Here is a 24,044-nt window from a genome sequence, read left to right as displayed (position 1 = left end):
CGATGCTCTGCCCATCTGGGACTTCGCTCTGCTGCAACCAGAGCCACTCTAGCGCCCGAGGTAGAGGCCACAGAGCCATCCTCAGCACCCAGGCCAACTTTGCTCCAATGGAGCCTCAGCTGCAGGAGGGGAAGAGAGAGACAGAGAGAAAGGAGAGGGGGAGGGGTGGAGAAGCAGATGGGCACTTCTCCTATGTGCCCTGGCCAGGAATCGAACCTGGGACTTCTGCATGCCAGGCCGATGCTCTACCACTGAGCCAACTGGCCAGGGCCGTAAAGTGTTTTTTATTTGTAAAGTCTGATCCAGACCTTAGCTGGCAAAGGGTGTCTAGGAAATGTAGTTCCTATGTGATATATATATAATTTCAGTGTGTTCTCTAAAAAAGGAATTCCCTTCTATAACCAGAGTAAAATTATCAAAATCAGAAAATTAATATTGATACAATACTCTCTAATCTACAGAACTTACTCAGATTTTGCCAATTAGCCTATTAATGTCTTTTATAGCACCACATTGCCTTCAGTTATCATAAATCTTCAGTCTCCTTTAATTTTTAATATTCCTCCATCTGTCCTTATATTTCATGATATTAAAAAAAAACAGGTCAGTTTAGAAATCTCTCTCAATTTTAATTTGCCTGTTTTTCAAACTTAGGTTCAGGTTATGTATTTTTGGTAGAAATTCCACAAAAGTAATATATTTTAGATCAGAAGGCACATTCTGATGTGTTTTGTCTATTCCTAGTGAGATTTCCTTTGATCATTTTGTTAAAGTGATGTTGGCCAGGTATCTCTAGTGTAAAAACCTTTATCTTTGTTAAAATAATATTATTATTTGAGACTACTTATATAGTCTCAAATAATAGACACATTGAGACTGTGTGAGAATCCTAGTACTCTTCAAAGTTTTAACCAAGTAGTGTTAACATTCATTAAAGATTCTTGCTGCTTGACCTGTGGTGGGGCAGTGGATAAAGTGTTGACCTGGAAATGCTGAGGTCGCCGGTTCGAAATCCTGGGCTTGCCTGGTCAAGGCACATATGGGAGTTGATGCTTCCGGCTCCTCCCCCCTTCTCTCTCTCTGTCTCTCTCTCCTCTCTCTCCCTCTCTGTCTCTCTCTCTCCCTCTCTAAAAATGAATAAATTAAAAATAAATAAATAAAAATTTAAAAAAAAGATTCTTGCTTAAAACAATTATGATGGTCCTGGCCAGTTGGCTCAGTGGTAGAGCGTTGGCCCAGTGTGTGGAAGTCCTGAGTTTGATTTCCGGTCAGGGTACATAGGAGAAGTGCTCATCTGCTTTTCCACCCTTCCCCCTCTCTTTCTCTCTATCTCTCTCTTCCCCTTCCGCAGCCAAGGCTCCACTGCAGCAAAGTTGGCCAGGGCACTGAGGACGGCTCCATGGCCTCCACCTCAGGCGCTAGAATGGCTCTGGCTGCAAAGGAGCAATGCTCCAAATGGGCAGAGCATCACCCCCTAGTGGGCATGCCGGGTGGATCCCAATCGGGCACATGCAGGAGTCTGTCTGACTGCCTCCCTGCTTCTAACTTCAGAAAAATACAAAAAACAAACAAAAAAACAATTATGATGAAGATGATGATTATCATGATGGTTAAATGGTGATTTCCAACGTCTGCTTCCTTTCTATATTTATCAATCATCTAAAAGGGACCAAAGTTTTGTCACCCTAAAGCTGCCTTTTGGGATATTGATTTTAACTGGTTATAAGAAACAAACAAATAACTTGAAACAACTCTGTCCCCCCCCCCCCCATACACACACAGACTCAGATGGAAAAGCCTTCTTCAGGAAAAAAAATTTTAGGATGTTTCCTAGCCTAATATGCCTATGATAGATGGGAGGGGTCCTGGCAGGGGCTAGATCACCCACTTGTCTCATTGAAGCAAAAATGTACCTGCTATGCTGAGGATAGCTTGATTGTTCTGAGTGTTGGCCTCGGGTGCTCAGGATAGCTCAGTTGATTCAAGCATCAGCTCCAGGGAGGGGTTACCAGGTGGATCCTGGTTGGGGCACATGCAGGAGTCAACCTCTCTCTCCCCTCCTTTTACTGAAAAAAAAATTACCTGCCATGTATGTTCATGCTTCATCAACTACCTGTAAACTGCTTACTGCCTTTAAAATTTTATGCCCCTGCCCCCTCCTCCCTTTCTCCTTTCTCAGTGATAGAGCATTGGCCTGGCCTATGGAAGTCCCAGGTTTGATTCCCGGCCAGGGCACACAGGAGAAGCGCCCACCTGCTTCTCCACCCTTCCCCCTCTCCTTTCTCTCTCTCTTCCCCTCCCACAGCCAAGGCTCCATTGGAGCAGAGTTTGCCCCAGCGCTGAGGATGGCTCCATGGACTCCACCTCAGGTGCTAGAATGGCTGTGGTTGCAACAGAGCAATGCCCCAGATGGGCAGAGCATTGCCCCCTAGTGGGCATGCCGGGTGGATCCGGGTCAGGCACGTGCAGGATTCTGTCTCTGCCTCCTTGCTTCTCACTTCAGAACAATACAAAAAAAATACATATATACCAAATTTTACCTCACTGCCTTTGAAATTTTCACGTCATGTGTAAATTTTCAAGTACGTCTTAAAATTTGATTTTCTCTTGTTACCCTGTACTTATTAATTTAATTATTGTATTAGCCCAGATACAGGAACTTAGAATGTGGAAGGAAAAGTATTATTATTTTTCAGCCCATACACAGCATTCTCATGTAATAAGAGCTCTGTCTTGTTCCCATTCTTTATTTATTTATGTTAGTACGGAATAATAGATTCCTACTTTATTCAACAGGCTATAGTCTGTCACCATGATTATTAATTTTGATGCCAGAATTGTTTAAGTTGTGACAAGTAGAAAACCTTCAATGGTCATCCTTTGACACCCCAGTTTCCTTGAGCACTTCCTTGCTTCCTGGCACAAGACAATCCAGGCTCATTTTGTAATTTCTCTGCCCTGGAATCACCCACTCCTTTAAGCAGACTTGATTTCTTTCAGAGGAGAATAACACTTACAAACCAAGGTCTGGTTGTACCTAAGAAGTTGTAAATAGCAGTTCTGCTCAGCCTCCCCCCCAGACTCTGCTCATTTCAGCATGTTTCTGTAGTTGACGTGTGGTTCCTTTCTTCATCTTGCCCATTGTTGGGTGCCTCTATCTAAACACTGTCTTTGCTCTGAAGGAGTCAGGGAATTTCTTTTCCATCAGATCTGAGATCTGCTTGTTTAGCCCAGGAAACCACACACAGTTTGAGAGCACCTGCCTCTTCAGTGAGTAGCCCCCTTCACATTCAGCAAAAAGAACGATCTTTACTGTTGATTCTCTCTATGTTTCCAATAACCAATTTATTTCTTCTCATTCAGAATAGGAAGGGGTGAGGCTTTCTATTTGATTCTCTCTGGATTTAAGAAACTCTGTGAGAATTCCCAAGGTTGTTGATTCCCTAATATAACCTCTGAAAATAGGGTGTGGTTTGGGAAGATTAGGAGCTGAGCCATGGTGCTCTTCTTCGCCTCTGTTTATAACCTATTTCCTTCTTTGACGATAAGTTTTCTTTTCTTTTTAAGTAAGAAGAGAGACACAGAGACAGGGAGAGAGATGAGAAGCATCAATTTGTGGTTGCAGCACTTTAGTTATTCATTGATTACTTTTTCATATGTGCCTTGACCGGGGCGCTCCACCCAAATCAGTGACCCCTTGCTCAAGCCAGCGACCTTGGGCTCAAGCTATGGCTTTAAGCCAGTGACCTTGGGGTCATGTCTATGATCCCACACTCAAGCCGACAACCCTGGGGTTTCAAACCTGGGTCCTCAATGTCCTAGGTTGATGCTCTGTCCACTGCACCACTGCCTGGTCAGGCATAACTACAAGTTTTTAAATGTTATGGCATTAAGTTATTGTTTTCTACCCATCACAAAAGAAAAATTCAAATTAACATATATTAAGATTTTGTTTTAAAATATACATGAAAACTACAAGGAGATACCATTGCACACTTAACAAAAAGACTAAAATTTAACAGTCAATATCAAGTGCTTTGAGCATATGGTACAGTTGGAATTCCCTTATATTACTTAGGGAAGTCTAAACTAGCACAACCACTTTGAAAACTGACATTATTTATTAAAGCTAAACATATACCTGTTCTATTACCCAGATTTTATTCCTGGTCATAATCAAAGAGGAGAAAGTGCCACATCCACCAAACGATTTTACAGGAATATGCATAGTGGCTTTGTTCATAGTAGGCCCCAATGAGGTGCCATCCAAATGTCTTTCATCAGGAAAATATATAAATAAAATGTGGTCCACACAATAGAATATGATACAGTAATAAGAAACACCATACTATGATCATTTCTGTCTATAGTGTGGAGTCATGGTTGAATCTCAAAGACATTATGGCAAATGAAAAAAGGCAGACACAAAAGAGTACATCACATATGCAGTCAGGCTCCACATAATGATGTTTTGGTCAATGACAGACCACATATATGATTGTGGTCCCATAAGATTATAATGAAGCTGAAAAATGACTACCACCTAGCAACATTACAGCTGTTATAATGTCATTGCATAACACATTACCCACGTATTTGTGGTGATGCTGGTATAAAAAACCTACCGTGCTGCCATATATGAAAGTATATACACTGCCATCTATAAAACTATATAGCACATATATAAAAGTATAGCCACATAAATTTATGTACAGTACGTAATACTTGATAATGATAATGAATTACAATATTACTGGTTTATGTATTTACCATGCTATACTTATTATTGTTCTATTTATTTATTTATTTATTTGCTTGTTTGTTTGTTTATTTATTTATTTATTTTAGTGAGAGGAGGGGAGGCAGAGAGATAGACTCCCCCATGCGCCCTGACTGGGATCCACCTGGCAAGCCTACTAGGGGACGATGCTCTGCCCATTTGGGGCTGTTGCTCCTGTAACTGGAGCCCATTTTTTTAGTGCCTGAGGCAGAGACCATGGAGCCATTCTCAGCACCTGAGGCCAACTCCCTCGAGCCAGTTGAGCCATGGCTGCAGGAGGAAAAGAGAGAGAGATAGATAGATAGAGAGAGAGAGAGAGAGAGAGAAGGGGTAGGGGTGAAGAAGCAGATAGTCTCTTCTCCTGTGAGCCCTGACTGAGAATCAAACCCAGGACATCCACACTCCAGGCCAATGCTCTACTACTGAGCCAACCTGCCAGGGCCCTTATTATTGCTTTAGAGCATATTTCTTTACTTATAAAAAAAGTTTGCACTAAAACAATATCCAAATTACACTGGGAGAATCCTTACACATTTTTACAAAGTCTTTTCATTGCAATCACTTTATCTTGTGCTTGATTTACACTCGTTTTGTATAGTAACATGATGTACAGGTTTGTAGCCTATGAGCAATAGGCTGTATCATATAGCTTAATGTGCACATAGTAGGCTATACCAGCGATTTTCAACAAGCGTGTCGCAAGAATTTTTAAAACATGCAATTCCTGACTATTTACTCAGAGGCACTGACCTCTTCTCCCTTAGAGTGTCAAATTAAAAAATGACAACAGCCAACACAGCAATAGCCTTCCAGTGCGAATGAATAAAAAATTATAACTATTTTTTGTCAGATCAGCAAAAAATATATAATAATATTTTTGATGTACCTCAGAATTTTAGTAATTAGATTATGTGTGCCATGAGATGAAAAAGGTTGAACATCACTGGGCTACACCATCTAGGTTTATGAAAGAATACTCTATGATATTCACCCAAAGACAACTCTTCTAACAACACATTCCTCAGAATGTATCCGTATTAAGAAGTGTATGGCTATATTGATATTTAATTTTTTTTAATTTTTATTTATTTTATTTATTCATTTTAGAGAGGAGAGAGAGAGGGAGAGAGAGACAGAGACAGAGGGAGGAGCTGGAAGCATCAACTCCCGTATGTGCCTTGACCAGGCAAGCCCAGGGTTTCGAACCGGCGACCTTAGCATTTCCAGGTCGATGCTTTATCCACTGCGCCACCACAGGTCAGGCTATATTGATATTTATATGAAGTTTAAAAACAAGCTAAGTTGATCTATGGTGATAGATGTTAGAATAGTGCTTTCCTTTTGTGGTAGGTGGTTTGGGAGAAAGTACAAGGGACTTTTTTGGAATGCTGGTGACATTCCATATTTTGAAATGCGTGGTGGTTAGATGTGTGATTACATATGCAAAAATGCATCAAAATAGGCACTTAAAGCCCTGGCTGGATAGCTTGGTTGGTTATGTCACCGGTCAGGGCACATACAGTAGTGGCTTGATGTCCCTGTCTCTTTCTCTGCCTCTCTCTCTTTTCCTCTCTCTCTATAATCAATAAGTAAAAATTTTTTTAAATGTGCACTTAAGATTTGATTTGTTCATGTTACTCTAAGTAAGTTAGACCTCAATTAAATTTTTTTACATGGAGGAAAATATATCCAGGAAAAAACAATTCCTATAGATTAAATATCAAATGTAAAAAGTTAAATTTAGCAATGTTGTAAAAATCATTGATTTCTATATATTTAAAAAATTCAATGCAAAAGGAAAATAAAATGTTAAAAATAATTTAGAATACTAAATTTCCATCTTTTTCTACCCTTTGGTCAACTGAAATATGAAAATAACATCTTTATAATTTTGAAAGAAATTGCTCATAATCACTGTGGGTGCAATGACTTTTAATAGATTTATGACTTGACAACTTTTCCATTGTCGTCCTTTGTGTGTGTGTGTGTGTGTGTGTGAGAGAGAGAGAGAGAGAGAGAGAGAGAGAGAGAGAGGGAGAGAGAGAGAGAGACAGGAAGGGAGAAAGATGAGAAGCATCAAGTCTTCTTTGTGACACCTTACTTGTTCATTGATTGCTTTCTCATATGCCTTGACCCAGGGGCTACAGCAGAGCACGTGACCCCTTGCTCAAGCCAGTGACCTTGGACTCAAGCCAGTGACCTCGGGCTAAAAGCCAGCAACCTTTGGGCTCTAGCCAGTGACCATGGGGTCATGTCTATGATCCCACGCTCAAGCCAGAGACCCCAGGCTCAAGCCAGAGACACAGGGCTCAAGCTGGTGAACCTGCACTCAAGCCAGATGAGCCTGCACTCAAGTCCGCGACCTCATGATTTCAAATCGGGGTCTTCTGCGTTCCAGTCTGACGTTGTATCCACTGCACCACCTCCAGTGTCGTCTTATTGCCATTGTTCTGCATACATCTGCTTCGTTTTGAATTAATTTTGGTGTCATTACTTCTAAATATTGTTTATTTATCTAGTTTATAAAAATGAGTAGAGTAGAGATGGATTAACTATCCTCTGTAGTATCTTGACTAGATTACTTTTTCATTAGATTTATCAGAGGTGTTTTATTTATTTGCTTGTTTCTGTCTTGGCCATTAATTCGTCAGTTGACAGTTTGGTACTTTTCTCTCCTGGAAGGGTTTTTTGTTTTTTGTTTTTTGTTTGTATTTTTCTTAAGTGAGAAGTGGGGAGGCAGAGAGTCAGACTCTTGCATGCGCTCTACCGGGATCTTTGCCCTGAGGGGTTCATCCTAGGGAATTAGCCAATGGCACCTACTCATTTAGCTCTTTATAACTCTATCACACTGAACTTCTACTTCCGGGGACCTTTATTTTTATTTTTTTACTATTGTGAGTGTGATTTTTATTAACTGTCAAACTGGTGGGACAGAAAGACCCCAGAGAACAGAGACAGCCGAGTCCATTTGAAAGCTCTTCGGAATCGTAGGGTTAATCCTGCCTTCCTGATCCTTTTCTCGCGAGATTTGAAGCCGGAAGTGAATTCGATTGAAGGAGTCTAAACGAGGCGGCAGCTCTATTAATGCTGGCGGGAGCTGAGCAATCATTTAGTTTTTGCTCTTCCAGCTGGGCTTGCTCTGCCTTAGGGCATTGGGACTTGGCAAGATGCGGGTGGCTGTGGCTGGCTGCTGCCATGGCGAGCTGGACAAGATCTATGAGACACTTTTGATGGCAGAGCGGCGCGGCCCGGGGCCGATAGACCTTCTGCTGTGCTGCGGCGACTTCCAGGCGGTGCGCAACGAGGCAGACCTGCGCTGCATGGCCGTGCCATCCAAGTACCTCCACATGCAGACCTTCTACAGGTGAGGTGCGCGGGGCCTCGGTCCGGCGCTGCGAGGTGTGCTAGCCCGCAGTGGGAGAGGACCGACCTGGGTTCGAGTCCCCTCTGCCCCCGATTCGCTGTTTCCCTTAGTTCCCGTCTTTGTTCACGCTGTGTGTCTCTAGGGCGTTTAGTAAATGTCACTTTTCCTCTCTTCTTTCACCTGCCTTTCTAGTTTTGGAAGGGGGTTCAGCCTGAGGGCAAAACCTGAAGGAAGAAGCTGACCGGTTAATCTACCTTGTACTTGATGGGACTCTGGGAATAAGTTCATTTAATGCTCTGGAGTTGATATTGGACCCCTGCTACCTGCTAGTCCAGGTTCTAGAAGCTAAGGTTACAGCGGTAGACCTGACAAAGTTCTTGACCTCGCTGGCTTGAAATCCAAGGTGGCAGCCCTTCGTTCTTAAGGACAAGGATAGGCAAATTTTAAAATCTTTATTTTGTTTTATTTTTAAATTGCAATTTACATGAAATGTTATTTTGTATTAGTTCAGGGGTAGAGCATAGGGTTAGACACATATGCTTTATTTATTTATTTATTTATTTATTTTACAGAGACAGAGAGAGAGTCAGAAAGAGGGATAGACAGGGATAGACAGGAACGGAGAGATGAGAAACATCAATCATTAGTTTTTCGTTGGGTGTTGCAACACCTAATTCATTGATTGCTTTCTCATATGTGCCTTGACTGCGGGCCTTCAGCAGACCGAGTAACCCCTTGCTCAAGCCAGTGACCTTGGGCTCAAGCTGGTGAGTTTTTTGCTCAAACCAGATGAGCCCGCACTCAAGCTGGCGACCTCCGGGTCTCGAACCTGGGTCTTTCGCATCCCAGTTCGACGCTCTACCAGGGGTCCCCAAACTATGGCCCTCGGGCCGTATGCGGCCCCCTGAGGCCATTTATCCGGCCCCCACCATACTTTCAGAAGAGGCACCTCTTTCATTGGTGGTCAGTGAGAGGAGCATAGTTCCCATTGAAATACTGGTCAGTTTGTTGATTTAAATTTACTTGTTCTTTATTTTAAATATTGTATTTGTTCCCGTTTTGTTTTTTTACTTTAAAATAAGATATGTGCAGTGTGCATAGGGATTTGTTCATAGTTTTTTTTTTATAGTCTGGCCCTCCAACGGTCTGAGGGACAGTGAACTGGCCCCCTGTGTAGAAAGTTTGGGGACCCCTGCTCTATCCACTGCGCCACCGCCTGGCCAGGCGACAATTGTATACTTGGTCCCCCCCACAAGGGCAATTTGTTTAGAAAGAGCTTTTTAACGTTTTATGATGGGATCAGATTTTTCCTTCGGACCTTATTTTGCTATGTCTGATGGTATAGGCACACCTAATTGCTTTTTCTCTGTACCTAATTTCTGCTATGAATGGACAACTTTACTCTTATGTTCTAGGTATTACTCTGGAGAGAAAAAGGCCCCAGTTCTCACAATCTTCATTGGGGGAAATCATGAAGCCTCAAATCATTTGCAAGAATTACCCTATGGTGGCTGGGTGGCACCAAACATTTATTATTTAGGTATGTGTTTGTACAATAGATCAGTTCTTGGTTTGATGGGATGGAAGAGCCTGTTAAGGTTTTATACCAGTTGGGCAGCATCTTAACATGTTTTAAACTTTTTATAATAGGAATGGTTAAACATGCACAAAAATAGAGAATAGTACAGGTTTACCCCACTATCCAAAAGTAATGTGTTCCTATGAACACTTTTCTACAGGGAGATACTATAAAGCAAATAAACAATTTCATTTACATGCAAACATGTTGAGTGTTTCCAGACCCAGAAAATTACCTACCAATTTATACCAATATGTTTAGTCACATCCAGTTTTATCCCAAGTATAAGTCTGTTACAAACTCTCTGAGGCTTGTGTCCTACCTTAGGACACATTTTGCTAATGGATGCACAAAGCAAATCAATATACAGCACAGATGCTCAGGCACAGTTCAAAGCTGTGGTGGCTTGATGCCGAGTGAAGTTCCCAGGAGCTTGGTGGCGCCACACTCCCTACTCTGGACACATGTTGCAAAACCAATGCTGAATACTATTTCATCTTTTTACCTTTTTCAATGAAAGCAAAAGTCCTTTTTAGATTTCTTTCAGTTAGTGAAAACAGGTTCTAATGTAGATATTTCATAAAAGTGAAGTGGTATAATACAAACTTTTGAAAAGCTGGGGATACATGTATTAATGAATTTCTGTACCTGTTAACTTGCTTCAACCACTATTATCATTCTACCTTCCTTATTTCACCCTTTTTTTCCCCTAACCTTTTTTGTGGGAGAAGGTAAGTGGAGTATTTTAAAGCATATCCCAGCCATGAGATTATTTCGCTATAAACACTCTGCAAATTTTTAAGTGGTAAGAATTTTAAAAAATACCACAACTGAAGTACCACTATTATACCTAGTTAAAGTAACAGTAATTCCTTATTTCTGTTGCCAAGTTCATGTTTCGATTTTCCTGATTAAAAAGATGTTTGTTTTACAGTTGACTTGTTCAAATAGGATCCAAGTAAGATCCACACATTTCATTTGATTGTCATGATTCTGAAGTCTCTTAGGATATATGTTCTTTTACTCTTTTTCTTGTAGAATTTCCTGCATTTTTGATTTAGCTATTGGAATTCATTGATTGTGTAACATGTTCCTTTTATCCTCTGCATTGCTTATAATCTGCTTTTAGATTTACAGACCTGATTAGACTCAGGTTCAATTTTATCCCTTTAAACAATACAGTTTTTTTTAAAGACTTCACTGAACTGTTTATAGATGTTTCTGAAAACTACAGAAATTTAATTTCTGTACCTCATACCTCATTACTTACTGATCAACTTTTGACAGCTGCGACGTTATGGAAAGGTGCGGTTATCTAAAGAGCAATCAGAAAGGAAATATAGGAACTGCAGGTTCTTTATACTTGTTGATTTTTCAGATCTGTAACATATAAATCCATCAGAGGACAGTTTTTGCCTATTTCCACATCCTACCCTCATATTCCAGTAGGTACTAAATTATGTCTATTTCCCTCTCAGCACATCCTATCTCATTCGTTTTGTTTGTTTGTTTGTTTCATTCGTTTTTTTCTTTCTGCTTAGTCTCTTGACTGATCTGCCTGCAGGCCTCTCCTCAGTCTATTGCTGGCATGTTACTATGTAAAAGAGTAACCTCGTCATGATACTTTATTTTCAAATAATTTTAGGACTGCATGGGATGCTAGGCCTCTAAACTGTTTATGTAATTAGTAAAGAGATTGCATTTGACTATAGTAATGTTATTTAACTGTGTCATTTTTCAGGTTTGGCAGGTGTAGTCAAGTACCGAGGTGTAAGGATTGGTGGAATCTCTGGTATCTTCAAATCTCATGACTATAGAAAAGGTATTATTCTAAAGTGTTTGTAAACTTTAAAACTTGTATACCCCAGAGTAATTTAAGCATAATATATAATTTGACTTTTTCATTGGATTTCTTCTAGGACCTAATTTGATTTCTTCTATGACCTAATTTAATCTAAAATTTATATTATAAAATATTTTATACATATGGAAATATAGAGAACACTAGAATATATTTTCTGTGTATCCTTCATCACTTTATCAAGTTTTAGCATTTTTGCCATTTTAGTTTTGATTTTTATGAAATAAGGCAGTACAGATACAATCGAAACTCATTATTATATCAGTCCTCATCCCATTCCTCTGTTGGTATCCCTCTCTGTCCTCACCAGGCAGTCTCTAGTCTGTGTTTGTGTTTATCATTTGATTATTTTATATCATTAACATATATGTAACCGTTTTAAACAGTGTGTTATATAGCATGTTTAAACTTTATATAAATGTATCATTTAGCATGTATCTTTCTGCAACTTATTTCTTTGTTCAATATGTTCTTGTTTTGGGAGGGGAGAAAGAGATAGAGAGAGGAACAGATAGAGACAGACAGACAAGAAGGAAGAGAGATGAGAAGCATCAGTTCTTTGTTGCAGCACCTTAGTTGTTCATTGATTGCTTTCTCATATGTTTCTTGATGGAGGGGGGCCTACAGCAGAGTGAGTGACCCCTTGCTTTAAGCCAGCGACCTTGGGCTTCAAGCCAGCAACCTTTGGTCTCAAGCCATTGACCATGGGGTCATGTCTATGATCCCATGCTCAAGCCAGCGACCCCACCCTCAAGCTGGTGAACCAGGACTCAAGCTGGATTAGCCCATGCTCAAGCTGATAACTCGGAATTTCAAACCTGGGTCCTCTGCATCCCAGGCCAATGCTCTATCTACTGGGCTACCATCTGGTCAGGCCAGTATGTTCTTGAAACTTATATTGATACATTTAACTCTAATTATTTTAATTTGTGAATAGTATTCTGTTGTATTAGTACAGTTGATCCTTATGCAGCACAGGGGGTCTGAGGCACTGACCCCCTGCATGGTCAACAATCCATGTATTAATTTGACTCCTCCAAAACTTAAGTTGTCCATTGATATTCATGGGGGATTGGTTGCAGGACACCCCACCAGCACCACCACTGTGGATGCTAAAATCCATGGATGCTCAAGTCCTCTGTTTAAAATGGAGTAGATCCATAATATAGTTGACCCTTCACACCTGCATATTTCTAACTGCAGTTCAAAAACAGTACAGGTATTTATTGAAACAGTACAGACATTCATTGAAAAAAAAAAGTCATGTATAAGTGGACATGTGTAGTTCAAACCTGTGTTGTCTAGGATCAACTGTATACTACACTGTACTTATATATCCTAATGTATCTAATGAATTACACATTGATTTTAAAATGAAAGGAACAGGTTAGATTCCCATTTGACTTCAAATTTTCTTGAATTAAGTTAGGCAGTTAAACTTATATTCTCAATGTAACTGTTAAGTCACAAGTCTGTTTCCTGCTGCCCTGCTCTCCATGGTTCTAAAGTCTTGGCATGGGCCTTCAGAAATAGGCTGTCTTCTACATGGCAGGTGTGTTTGCAAATTGGAACCACTCTTTGGAGGGACAATTGGTAATATTGGTTGACATTATGAAGTATTCTAACCCAGGAGTTCTACTTCCAGGAATGTATATCTGTAGGTATATTTCACATGTGCAAAATGATGTATACAAATTTATTTGTTTTGTTTGTCATAGCAAAAGGTACGAACTAGTTAAATATTTTATATATCATGATATCACTATACAATGCAGTGCTATGAAGCCATTAAAAAAAGAAAAAAGCAATCCTGTATAACTAATATGAAAAGAACTTCAAAATAAATTAAGTGAAAAAAACAAGGCACAAAACAAGTATAAAGTATCCTGTCATTTCTGTAAAAAAAAAGGGAGGATAAAGAAATAGTTATCTTACATGCATCGATGATATTCTTGGCATAAAATACTAAAACCTGATTAACACCAGCTGCCTCTGGGTGGTGTTACTGATGACTTGGGGACAGGACTAGGGAGACCCCTTCCATTGATTTGGCAGTTTTAGTGAGATAAAATTTATATACTTTTGTAAGTATACAATTCTGTCATATACACTTCAGTGGTTTTAATAAATTTATAGTTTTGCATCCAGATTTGATCACCTTCCAGATTTAGAACATTTCTATCACCCCTAGAATGTTGTGCCTATTTGCAGTTAATCCCCGCTTTCATCCAGCCCTAACCATTCACTGGTCTGCTCTCTAAGAGGAACACTTTTTACCCTATACCTTTCTGAAGGTATTTTTAAAACTGAATTGCCTGGCCTATGGTGGCATAATGAATAGAATGTCAGTTCTAAACCTGGGCTTGCTCAGTCAAGGCACATACGACAAGCAAACAATGAAAAACTAACATGAGGCAACTAGGAGTTGATACTTCCCGTTCCTCCTCTCTTTCTAAAATCAATTTTTAAAAAATCTTTAAAAAGTAAAACGATGTGACTAAACAGTATACTCCAAAATTAATTTATTTTAAAAATCATTAGCCCCCTAGTTATTTAGATTCATAGTTTGTGATCACTTACTAGTTGGAAAAGACCAATATATTAAAAGCAATGTTTTTTTAAATAAAATTTTAAGAGCAAAAGCATTGGTGACAGACATTGTTTTAGGGAAGTGTGTGTATCTGTTTATATTTGCAATATTTAAAGGTGTTGAATACATCTTATTTCTCTTCTTCAATTTAAGGTCATTTTGAATGCCCTCCTTATAATTCAGCTACAAAAAGGAGTATATATCATGTGAGGAATATTGAAGTCTATAAATTAAAACAGGTATGTAAAAAGTACATTACAGCAAACTTGAAAAAATGCTAAAGTAATTCTGTAGCAAAATGTATTTTGATTATTTTGGTATGTTACTTTCAAGAAGAACATAATTCAGTAATTCTAAAATTTGAATTTTGAGTTATTTTTAGGTTCACAGATGACCATTAAAAAAATTTTTATGGTAGCCTGACCAGGTGATAGCACACTGGGTGATTTCAGATATTATTACTTAGTGTAAGGCTAAAGAACAGATATTGGCATAAAGTGATACTTTAAAGAAAATATAAAAAAATACTTTATTATAAAGATGACAGAAGGTAATGGGAAATCACGAGAGGGTTGTCCAAACACTGGCATAATGGAGAGTTTGCAGAGCTAGGTTTTTGAGAACCCATTCAGTACGTGACCCCGGGCTACGCAGTTTTCACATGTGGTGTTTCCTATCGTTGCCACTCAGATTCTGTCATGTTAGGGAGGAGAGGCCAGCACTCAGGGATAAGCGCCTGCCCAAGACTTCCCTAACAGTTGAGTGGCAGCACCTGTCTGAGCGAACTCAGGCCCGCCCACCACACCATGCAGCCTCTATGGGAGGGAGCGTAAGGATGCTCGCGGGCATTTCCTTAATGTCTTACTGATAACGGTTCCTTACTTGGAGTGCTATAAATCCTCCCAGTCCTTGAAGACCCAGCTCAGATACCACTTCTCACTCAGTGTTCTAGTTTAAGGTCATCATGCGTCACTGAATTTCCATTGCGCTTATCACCCACACCAGTAACTCAGTGGTTACTTTATCTTTCTTGCATTTTGTATTGTCCTGAACACTTACTTAACTTATTTACAATTAGTTTTCCAAGTACTTGTTTCAGATTACTTGAAGGTGCTGAGATGAGGAAAATATGGAGTATATTTTATGTTTCCCATTGAGATACCAGCCACCTTAAATACCTCTAGTATGATTTATATGGCAAACAGAGTGTTTTGGTGTATATTCTGTGAGCCCATTAGAAAAAAGGGGGAAATATATCTTTAGGTTTATAGCGTTGTTTATTTTAGAGGTCTTATGAAATCTGGTGCATCTGGATCTTAAAACGGTAGTTTCTTTAACAAAAAGGAAAAATAACAGTGGTATTACACAGTTCAGAAACCGGCTGCTAAAGACCATAGGTGATTGGCAGTCTAAGCAGAGCGTGTCTCTGTTGCCAGCCTTGCTGGAAAATAATAATGACTTGTGAGGCAGAGAGAAAGCGGTTTCTTTTTGTCTACGTGAGTTGGTAGGTTAGTGTTTCTGTGACTTCTTACATAAAGATCCTTAGAATGAGTTCCACAAGAATCCAGAGAGCGAAGTGGGTAAATGGTTGTGTGGTGGTAGAGGGAAGGAAGAGGGATTGCTTGTGGTTAGTGTAACTTTTAAGATTTTTCTTTTATGGTTAAAGCTGAAGCAGCCTATGGACATATTCTTATCTCATGACTGGCCAAGAAGTATATACCACTATGGAAATAAGAAGCAACTTCTTAAGACTAAATCTTTTTTCCGACAAGAAGTGGAAAATAACACCTTAGGAAGTCCTGCAGCCTCAGAGCTTTTAGAGCACTTTAAACCTACTTACTGGTTTTCCGCACACCTTCACGTGAAGTTCGCAGCTGTGATGCAGCATCAGGTAGAAAACAATGTTTATTCTTTCATTTAACAAACAGTTACTGAGCCTGACCAGGCGGTGGTGCAGTGGATAGAGTGTCGGACTGGGATGCAGAGGACCCAGGTTCAAACCCCAGGGTCACCCGCTCGAGTGCAGGCTCGCCAGCTTGAGTGCAGGGTCTCTGGCTTGAGCATGAGATCATAGACATGAGCCCAAGGGTGACTGGCTTGAGCCCAAGGTCTCTGGCTTGAGCAAGGGGTCACTAGCTTTGCTATACTCCCCCAGTCAAGGCACATATGAGAAAGCAATCAATGAACAACTAAGGTGTCGCAATGAAGACTTGATGCTTCTTATCTCTCTCCCTTCCTGTCTGTCTGTCCCTATCTGTCCCTCTCTCTGTCTCTTTTTCTGTTTCAAAAAAACAAACATAAAAAACAAAAAATATATATACTTACTGAACATCTGTGGGCTATATACTATTGACACAATTGTACAGTTAGAGAAAGAAATGAAAGATAATTTTCCTTTTGTGTGTAACTCAGTATCCACTTGGAGGGGAAGATAAGCAAGCCATGGTCAAACAGTGGACTAAGTTTGTGACAAAAACTCCTAGCGTACTGTGGGAGTGCCTAAGCCAGACCGGGGTTAGATGGGGATGTGGCCAGAGAGATGAAGCGAGAGAAGGATTTCTGGAGGAGTGATGGTGCCAGAAAGAAGTAGTTCATGGGGTGATCTGGGAAGAGGGACCAGTAAGTGCGAAGGCTAGAGGTCTGAGAGCACAGTGCCTTAGGGGAGCGGCAGCTGCTTCCCACCGCTGAGGCAGACGTCGCAGCAGATGCTGCAGCTAAATCGGAAGTGCCATCTGGGCCATGCTGTCAGGGTCAGGCTTGAACCGGGAAAGTGGGGAAAGTGGGAGAGTGCTGAAATCAGATTTTCATTTTTGGAAGATTAGTTTGGCAGCAGTTTTGCAGTTGGATTGGAGTGATATACAATAGGAGGCAGAGGAGGCTATTTAAGCAAAGGATGAGATTCTCACCCAAGGCAAAGAAGAAACACAGAATGAAGCAGGGTCTAGAGAGATTTGGAAGTGGAATCATCAGGGTTTGGTGATCACCGGAAGGAGGAGGGAATCTAGGACGACTCTAACTTTTCTTGGGTAACTGCACAGATGGTAATGCTTGATGGAAGGTAGAGAATAAATACATTATTTAGGCTTTTCTGGAAATGTGTGGTTCTTTCTTTCACCTCCGATTCCGACTGACTTTCTCATAAAGTGTTTCAAAGGGAGAACATTCAGAAAATGCTGGGTTAATGAAGACTTCTTATGGGAGGCTTGTGTAGGATCCTGAGTCTTAAATGTACTGATAGCGGGCATTGCCGTCCTCCATGAGCGGAAGTGCTTTACAGTGCTTCCCAGGCTCACTGACTGAACCCTTCTCTGTGCTAGAGGTACGATTTAACTATGTGCCCAAATGGGTGGGACAGTTCTGTCTCAAATCATTCCTTTCTCTTGGGGCTTATTCTCCCCAGTTTAACGGGGAGGAGGCGAGGTCACTTCCTTCATTTTCCCAAGTCCAAGTCACTTGTTTATATCAGTCGCCTTCTCCGCATCTGTGCTGTTCTCTTCTGTCTCTTACGCTGCCTGACATACTTGGATTTTTATTAAAGTATCTGTTTTGCTGCTTTCTCCTACTCCATCTGCTGTTGTCAACCAGGGACTTTGATCTCTGTGTTAACGACCCATTTGATCCCTTTTCCTGGCTCCTCAACCTTCTCTGACTTTGCCAGTGTTCCTTTTAGCCCCTTTCCCCACAGCAAAGCCCACCTTTCTTCACATCTGCCCCGCACTCAGATCTGCTTATGATCCCTGTGCTTCCGCTTCTCTTCCTGCCTCATCAGCACTGAATTTTGATGCGTGATCCTCAGCAAGACATCCCAGAGCAAGACAAGTGTCCTTGTAATTTTTCCTTTATGCGACTTACCGTTCACAGCGGGTCACTTTTTTATTGCTTCCAGCGTGACCTTCATGTTTGTGATCCCCCCCATATTTCTTTCTCACAATTCACTTTTCAGAAAAATAGCTTTATTGGTATATAATTTACATAAAGCTTATTCATTTAAGTGTATAATTCAGTGATTTCTTTTTTGTGTGCTAACATCACATAATCCAGGTTTAGAATATTAGCATCGTTGCAGAAGATTCTATATCCGTGTGCTGTCAGTCCTTGTTCTCAGCCTCAGACCCAGGCTACCACTGATCTGCTTTTTGTCTCTTATGGATTTGCCCTTTCTGAACCTGTCACATAAATGTAATAAAATATATAGTCTTTGACATGTGGTTCCTTTTATTTGCTCTTTTTTGATGTTCATTTATGTTGTAGCATGTATTAGTATTTCATTCTTTTTTATTGTTGTATAATATTTCATTCTATGGATATACTGCATCTACCTTTGATGTTGTATCTAAGAAATTTTTGCCTGAGTCAAGGTAACGACAATTTTCTTTTATGATTTCTTCTAGAAGTTGTGTAGTTTTAGGTCTGTCAATTTACTTTTAAGCTCTTGTGTTATCTTTAATGCTTTTGTTATATACTTTGATTTTTGTGTCAAATGCTTTGATTTAACATTATCATCATCATCATCGTTAGTTTCTGAAAGAAAATTGAAGGTTAAGTGGACATTGTTGCACAAGTGAGTGTAGAACTAACTTGGTTTGAAAGAGTAACAGTTGTTCCTTTGACACAACTTTGTGTTACAAAGATTATTTCCATCCTCTTCAATGTATGAATTATCTCTGATGTTTTAACATGAATTATCTGTGATGTTTTAACATTCTTTTTTTCTTTTTTTTTCTTTTTCTTTTTCCAAGTGAGAGGAGGGGAGATATTGAAACAGGCTCACACATGTGCCCTGACCGGGATCCACTCAGCCACTCCTGTCTGGGGCCGTGCTCGCAACCAATCTATTTTAGCGTATGAGTCATATGAGACATCCTCAGTGCTCAGAGCCAAAATGCTCAAAACCAATAGAGCCATGACTACAGGACAGGGAGAGACAGAGAGAGATAGAGACAGAGAGAGAGGGAGAGGGAGAAAGGGAAGGGGGCGGGGTAGAAGCAGATGGTCGCTTCTCCTGTGTGCCCTGACTGGGAATCGAACCAGGGATATTCACATGGCAGGCTGATGGTCTACCACTGAGCCAACTGGCCAGAGCCTTAACATTCTTTCTTAAATAATGGTCCATATTTTTTAGGCCAAGGATAAAGGAGAGACTGCCAAAGCAACCAAATTTTTAGCCTTGGACAAATGCTTACCACATAGAGACTTTCTTCAGGTAAAAAGAAAATGGAATAACTTTGCAATATAGTTTTACTTTTCCAATGATAAAAAACAATTTAATTTTTGTTTCTTAAATTATTAATTTGTGCTTTTTGTGATTTATGTATTCTGAGAATTCTTTGGAAGGATTTATATTATGTTAATAATTCTAGGCTACCAAATTAAAGTCCTTTTAACTTTCATTGTTATGTTGAAGTCCTTAGAATATTAAAAATAGATATGTATTTCTCAAAGCTACCCAATTCTTCCTGTAGGTAATAGAAATAGATCATGACCCCAGTGCTCCTGATTACTTAGAGTATGATATTGAATGGCTCACTGTTCTCAGGGCTACGAACAGTCTTATTAATGTGACTGGGCGCCTATGGAACATGCCTGAAAATAATGGCCTGCATACAAGGTAAGTCTGACCTTATTTAGGACTTGCTCTTTCCATGCATGCAAGGTTTTTGTCCTCCCTTCCTTTTATTACTTTTTTTAAAGGAAGAACTTTTAAATGAGTATAAGAACAATTCAAGGTTTACAAGAAAATGGACAGTTTAGCACCAACACAAATTATTTATTTATTTATTTTAATTTTTGTATTTTCCTGAAGTGAGAAGCAGGGAGGCAGAGAGACAGACTGCCACATGCACCCAACTGAGATCCACCCGGCATGCCCACCAGAGGCCGATGCTCTGCCTATCTGGGGCGTTGCTCCACTGCAACTGGAGCCATTCTAGTGCCTGAGGCAGAGGCCATAGAGTCGTCCTCAGTGCCCGGGACAACTTTGCTCCAATGGAGCCTTGGCTGCGGGAGGGGAAAAGAGAGAGAGAAAGGAGAGGGGGAAGGGTAGAGAAGCAGATGGGCGCTTTTCCTGTATGCCCTGGCCAGGAATTGAACCCGGGACTTCCACACACCAGGCCAATGCTCTACTGCTGAGCCAGCTGGCCAGGGCCAGCACCAACACAAATAATTGTGGTGGAGATTTGATTGACAAATTAAAATAATTTAAAGTTGCTTTATGGTATAAGGATAGCTTTTTCTATGAGTTGTTTTTATTTGAACATGTTCCTTTGCTAAGTTAACTATAATTTTACTAAGTTTAATTTAGATACATGATTTGTGTTTTTTTTTATCCTTGCATCTGAGTTCAAAGTTAGATTTCATCATTTATTATCTGAGGCTGATAAAATATAAAAGATCGTTGCTTTGGACTTTTATAGGTGGGATTATAGTGCAACAGAAGAAGCTATGAATGAAGTATTGGAAAAATTGAATCAGGACCTCAAAATTCCATTGAACTTTAGCGTGACGGCTGCGTGTTATGACCCAAGCAAGCCACAGACACAAATGCAGTTGGTTCATAGGATCCATCCTCAGACTACTGAGTTTTGTGCCACACTTGGCATCACAGACATTAATGTCAGTCTTCAGAAGGCCAAGGAGGAGCATCCTTTGTGTGGTGAATATGAAAAGCAGGATGAAGGGGATAGTACCGACTCCAGGGGAGATCCTAGTGACCATAACACAGACACATCGGCCCTATCCTCTGTGAATCCAGATGAAATAATGCTGGATGAAGACGAGGAAGAGGAAGATAGTTTTGTAACTACACATAGTGACATGAATACAACATCCATAGAACCTTCTTCTGATCAAGCTTCTGACTTTTCTGCAAGCTTCTCTGATGTCAGGAGCTTGCCAGGTTCCATGTTTGTGTCTTCTGATGATACACTGGGTTCCCCGGTGGGCAGAGAGGAGAAACCTGGTGAGGCTGGGGAGTCTGGAGATGGGAAGGACTCACCCAAAGGGCTATTGAAGAGGCGGAGTGATGAACATGAACCTGAACGAAGAAAGAAAATTACGAGGAGGAATCAAGCCATCTATGCTGCAGTGGATGATGATGATGTGGCATAGGACAGTACAGGTCTTAGTGTCTGTGTAGGTATGTGCTTTCTAAGGCCATATTTTTAAAGTTGGGTTTTTGACTCAAGGCTTAACTTTGTAATAATGAAATTATGTAGAGAATTGACTTTGCCTTTAGGCTTTTGTATATTTCAGATACAAAGATATTAAATTTTCAGGTATTTACTTATTTTTCAAAGTTAAGTGATTATACATATAATTAGGTATGGTTTCTTTTCATTTATTATAAATATTCTTCCCTGGTCAGCTCTTAATGTCTGTCAAATATAATTGAAAATGAAGATGGTAGATAAAATTTTAGGAAATTAATTTGAATACTAGACATTGGTAAACAAAGTTTTATACTGAATTGCTGAAATAAATGTAACTCTCTTGACTTCTGCATATTACATGTCCATGGCCTTTGCCTTAATTTTAACCTGACTCTGGTAACTGTATCTAGGTCCTAACATACAGGTCATTCTTGGCATAGTTCAGCTTAGTATTAATTAGTAGCAGGGATTGAGCTGCACAACTTATGCTGCCCTTCATTCTGCATAATGGGTTGATAGTATTAAGAATTTTTAAGAGCCATGTGGAAAAACTATCTCTGTTCTGCCTCTGGCTAAACTTTGTGGGCCACCCGAGATTGTTGCCCTGCACTTTGGAGCAGGAGTCGTGGAATCCAGAGACTTGGGGTCTCCCGATTCCGCAGCAGTGCAAGTCCCGGAGCCAATCTGGAATGATGTAACAGAGGGCTTTCCTCTTGGCAGCATGTGACTTGAAAAAGCTCTACAACTTTGGAATTTATATCTTTTTGTCTTCCATGTTTTGTTTACCTTCTTTTGGAGTTGAATACTTCATTCACTTACTTTAATTCTCATTACTTACATAAAATAATTAAAAGCTATGGATATGCCCCATCACTGATTTAATTGAATCCCATAAATTCTGACATTTTGTATCCCCCCCAGAAATTAATAAAAATACAAGAAGAAAGTAATTAGATATAAAATCAGTAACAAGTAACAAATGGTGGTTCTCAAAAGAAATAGACCGTTTCTCTAGCTTGCCCATTAGAAAAGAAAGCACAGATATCAAAACATGAATGAGAGAAATAGCCACTGAAACAGGCTATTCATATAAACAAAGATTCCTCTGCATCAGTTGGTATAAATAAATTTGATAAATGAGTAATTTCTTAGGGAAATAGAATTTTCTGAAATTCATCCTATTAGAAAGTAAAAAACATTCCCACAGAAGAAATAGAGAAAGGATTACTGCCCCAAACACTACATGGCCCAGACGGTTTCAGGAGGCAAGTACGAACCTTTTAAACTGATAAGAACAGATACTACACTTGATCTTAGCCAAAAGGCTGAGAAGCGGTAAGTACGAACCTTTTAAAGGCCAGATCATCCCTACTGTTCTATAAACTGTTCCAAAAGACAGGAAGTAAAGGAAAATTCAGTTTCTTTTTATGAAGCAAGTGTAGCTTTGAAACCTAACCCTGATGAAGATGCATATTGCATGTTAATGCAAAAAGCCCTAATAAAGTATTAGCAATACTCGAGCACATTTCCAGAGGAGATTGTGTGACTAATACTTTTGACCCGTTCAAGGGCCAGATCTATTTTTTTTAATAGTGAAATCTAGTTTCCTACTTAATAGAGGAACATTATAAACATTCCTGTCAAAGTCAATGACCAAGGTGAAGACATTACTTACATTACATTTTAACGTGTTGGTGGAAAGAGCAAAACAGACAAAAGAAAACAAGGCAGGGAGTCAGAATTGGAAAGGGGACATGTTCATGTAGCAAATATTTTAACTTCCATGGTTGCAAAGAAAGGGTTTATTAGGTTTTTGCTAGCAAAGAAGACCAGTCTTGGGGAATAGTGTTGTGGAGGCCAAAAAAAAAAAAAAAAAAAGAGAGAGAGAAAGGAAAGCTTTTCCTTTTGCCTTCTACGTTCTAATACCTGGACTAATAATTAACAGCCTGACCTGTGGTGGTACAGTGAATAAAGCATCGACCTGAAATGCTGTGGTCACCAGTTTGAAATCCTGGGCTTGCCTAATCAAGGCACATGTTAGAAGCAACTACTAGGAGTTGATGCTTCTGCTCCCCTCCCTCCTCTCTAAGATCAATAAATTAAAAAAAATGATTTTAAAAATAATAAATTAAAAGGAGAAAGTCAAATTGTACTGTATATATATGTGCATCGGAATTACACATAAACATGAAAATTGCAAAGCTGGGCAAAATTGGGCATTTATGTCATTTTGGACAAAAGAGAAAAGGGGAGGGACAGTGATGGGATTTCAAAGGAAGCCAGTTATGTGCAGGTAGTTGAGAAAGAGCAGAATACACATGGCAGGTAAATTTTTGCTAGGCAACCCAGAAAAGAGTGAGACTTAGGGAGAAGGGTGGTCAAATAGGCTCCTGCTTAGAGTCTTCCTGTCTGATGATGCTAAGGTGATGATACTAACTTTCTCTTCCTGAAGCTGGTTTTTCCATCTGAATCTCAGGCAGGAAAGGGGTGGAGGGGGGGTCAAAGGTTCTTGGTGAGTCTTTTGTTTCTTAATAATACCCTTGAAATCAATATCCCAAAAGGCAAAACTCTAGGTCCTCTTCAGACTCTAAACCCCAGCAGCATGGCTAGTCTGTTCCCAGAAGAAACAGTACATGGATCCAGGAATCAGGGGTATGAATAGGGCCCACTGATCAGCTCTCCTAATGGCCTGTTCGAAGATTTTGTGCTTCTCTTCCTGCAA

General features: G+C 40.0%; 1 protein-coding gene and 1 pseudogene across 1 annotated transcript; one reads left to right on the top strand and one right to left on the bottom strand.

Moving 5' to 3' along the window:
- Positions 1–7,833: 7,833 nt before the first annotated feature.
- DBR1 (debranching RNA lariats 1) lies at positions 7,834–23,835 on the top strand. Its single transcript, XM_066245277.1, has 8 exons — positions 7,834–8,144; positions 9,560–9,684; positions 11,465–11,545; positions 14,328–14,413; positions 15,841–16,065; positions 19,297–19,377; positions 19,637–19,782; positions 20,588–23,835. Exons 1-8 carry the CDS (start codon positions 7,948–7,950, stop codon positions 21,279–21,281), a joined length of 1,635 nt encoding a protein of 544 aa, XP_066101374.1. The 5' UTR covers positions 7,834–7,947; the 3' UTR covers positions 21,282–23,835.
- LOC136314764 (U2 spliceosomal RNA) lies at positions 22,458–22,659 on the bottom strand (annotated as a pseudogene).
- Positions 23,836–24,044: the final 209 nt, after the last annotated feature.

This window comes from Saccopteryx bilineata, chromosome 10 (genome assembly GCF_036850765.1).
Source record: "Saccopteryx bilineata isolate mSacBil1 chromosome 10, mSacBil1_pri_phased_curated, whole genome shotgun sequence".
Classification (NCBI taxonomy): Eukaryota; Metazoa; Chordata; class Mammalia; order Chiroptera; family Emballonuridae; genus Saccopteryx; species Saccopteryx bilineata.
Note: the sequence above shows the minus strand (reverse complement) of the source record. Positions and strands in the feature narration are given on the sequence as shown.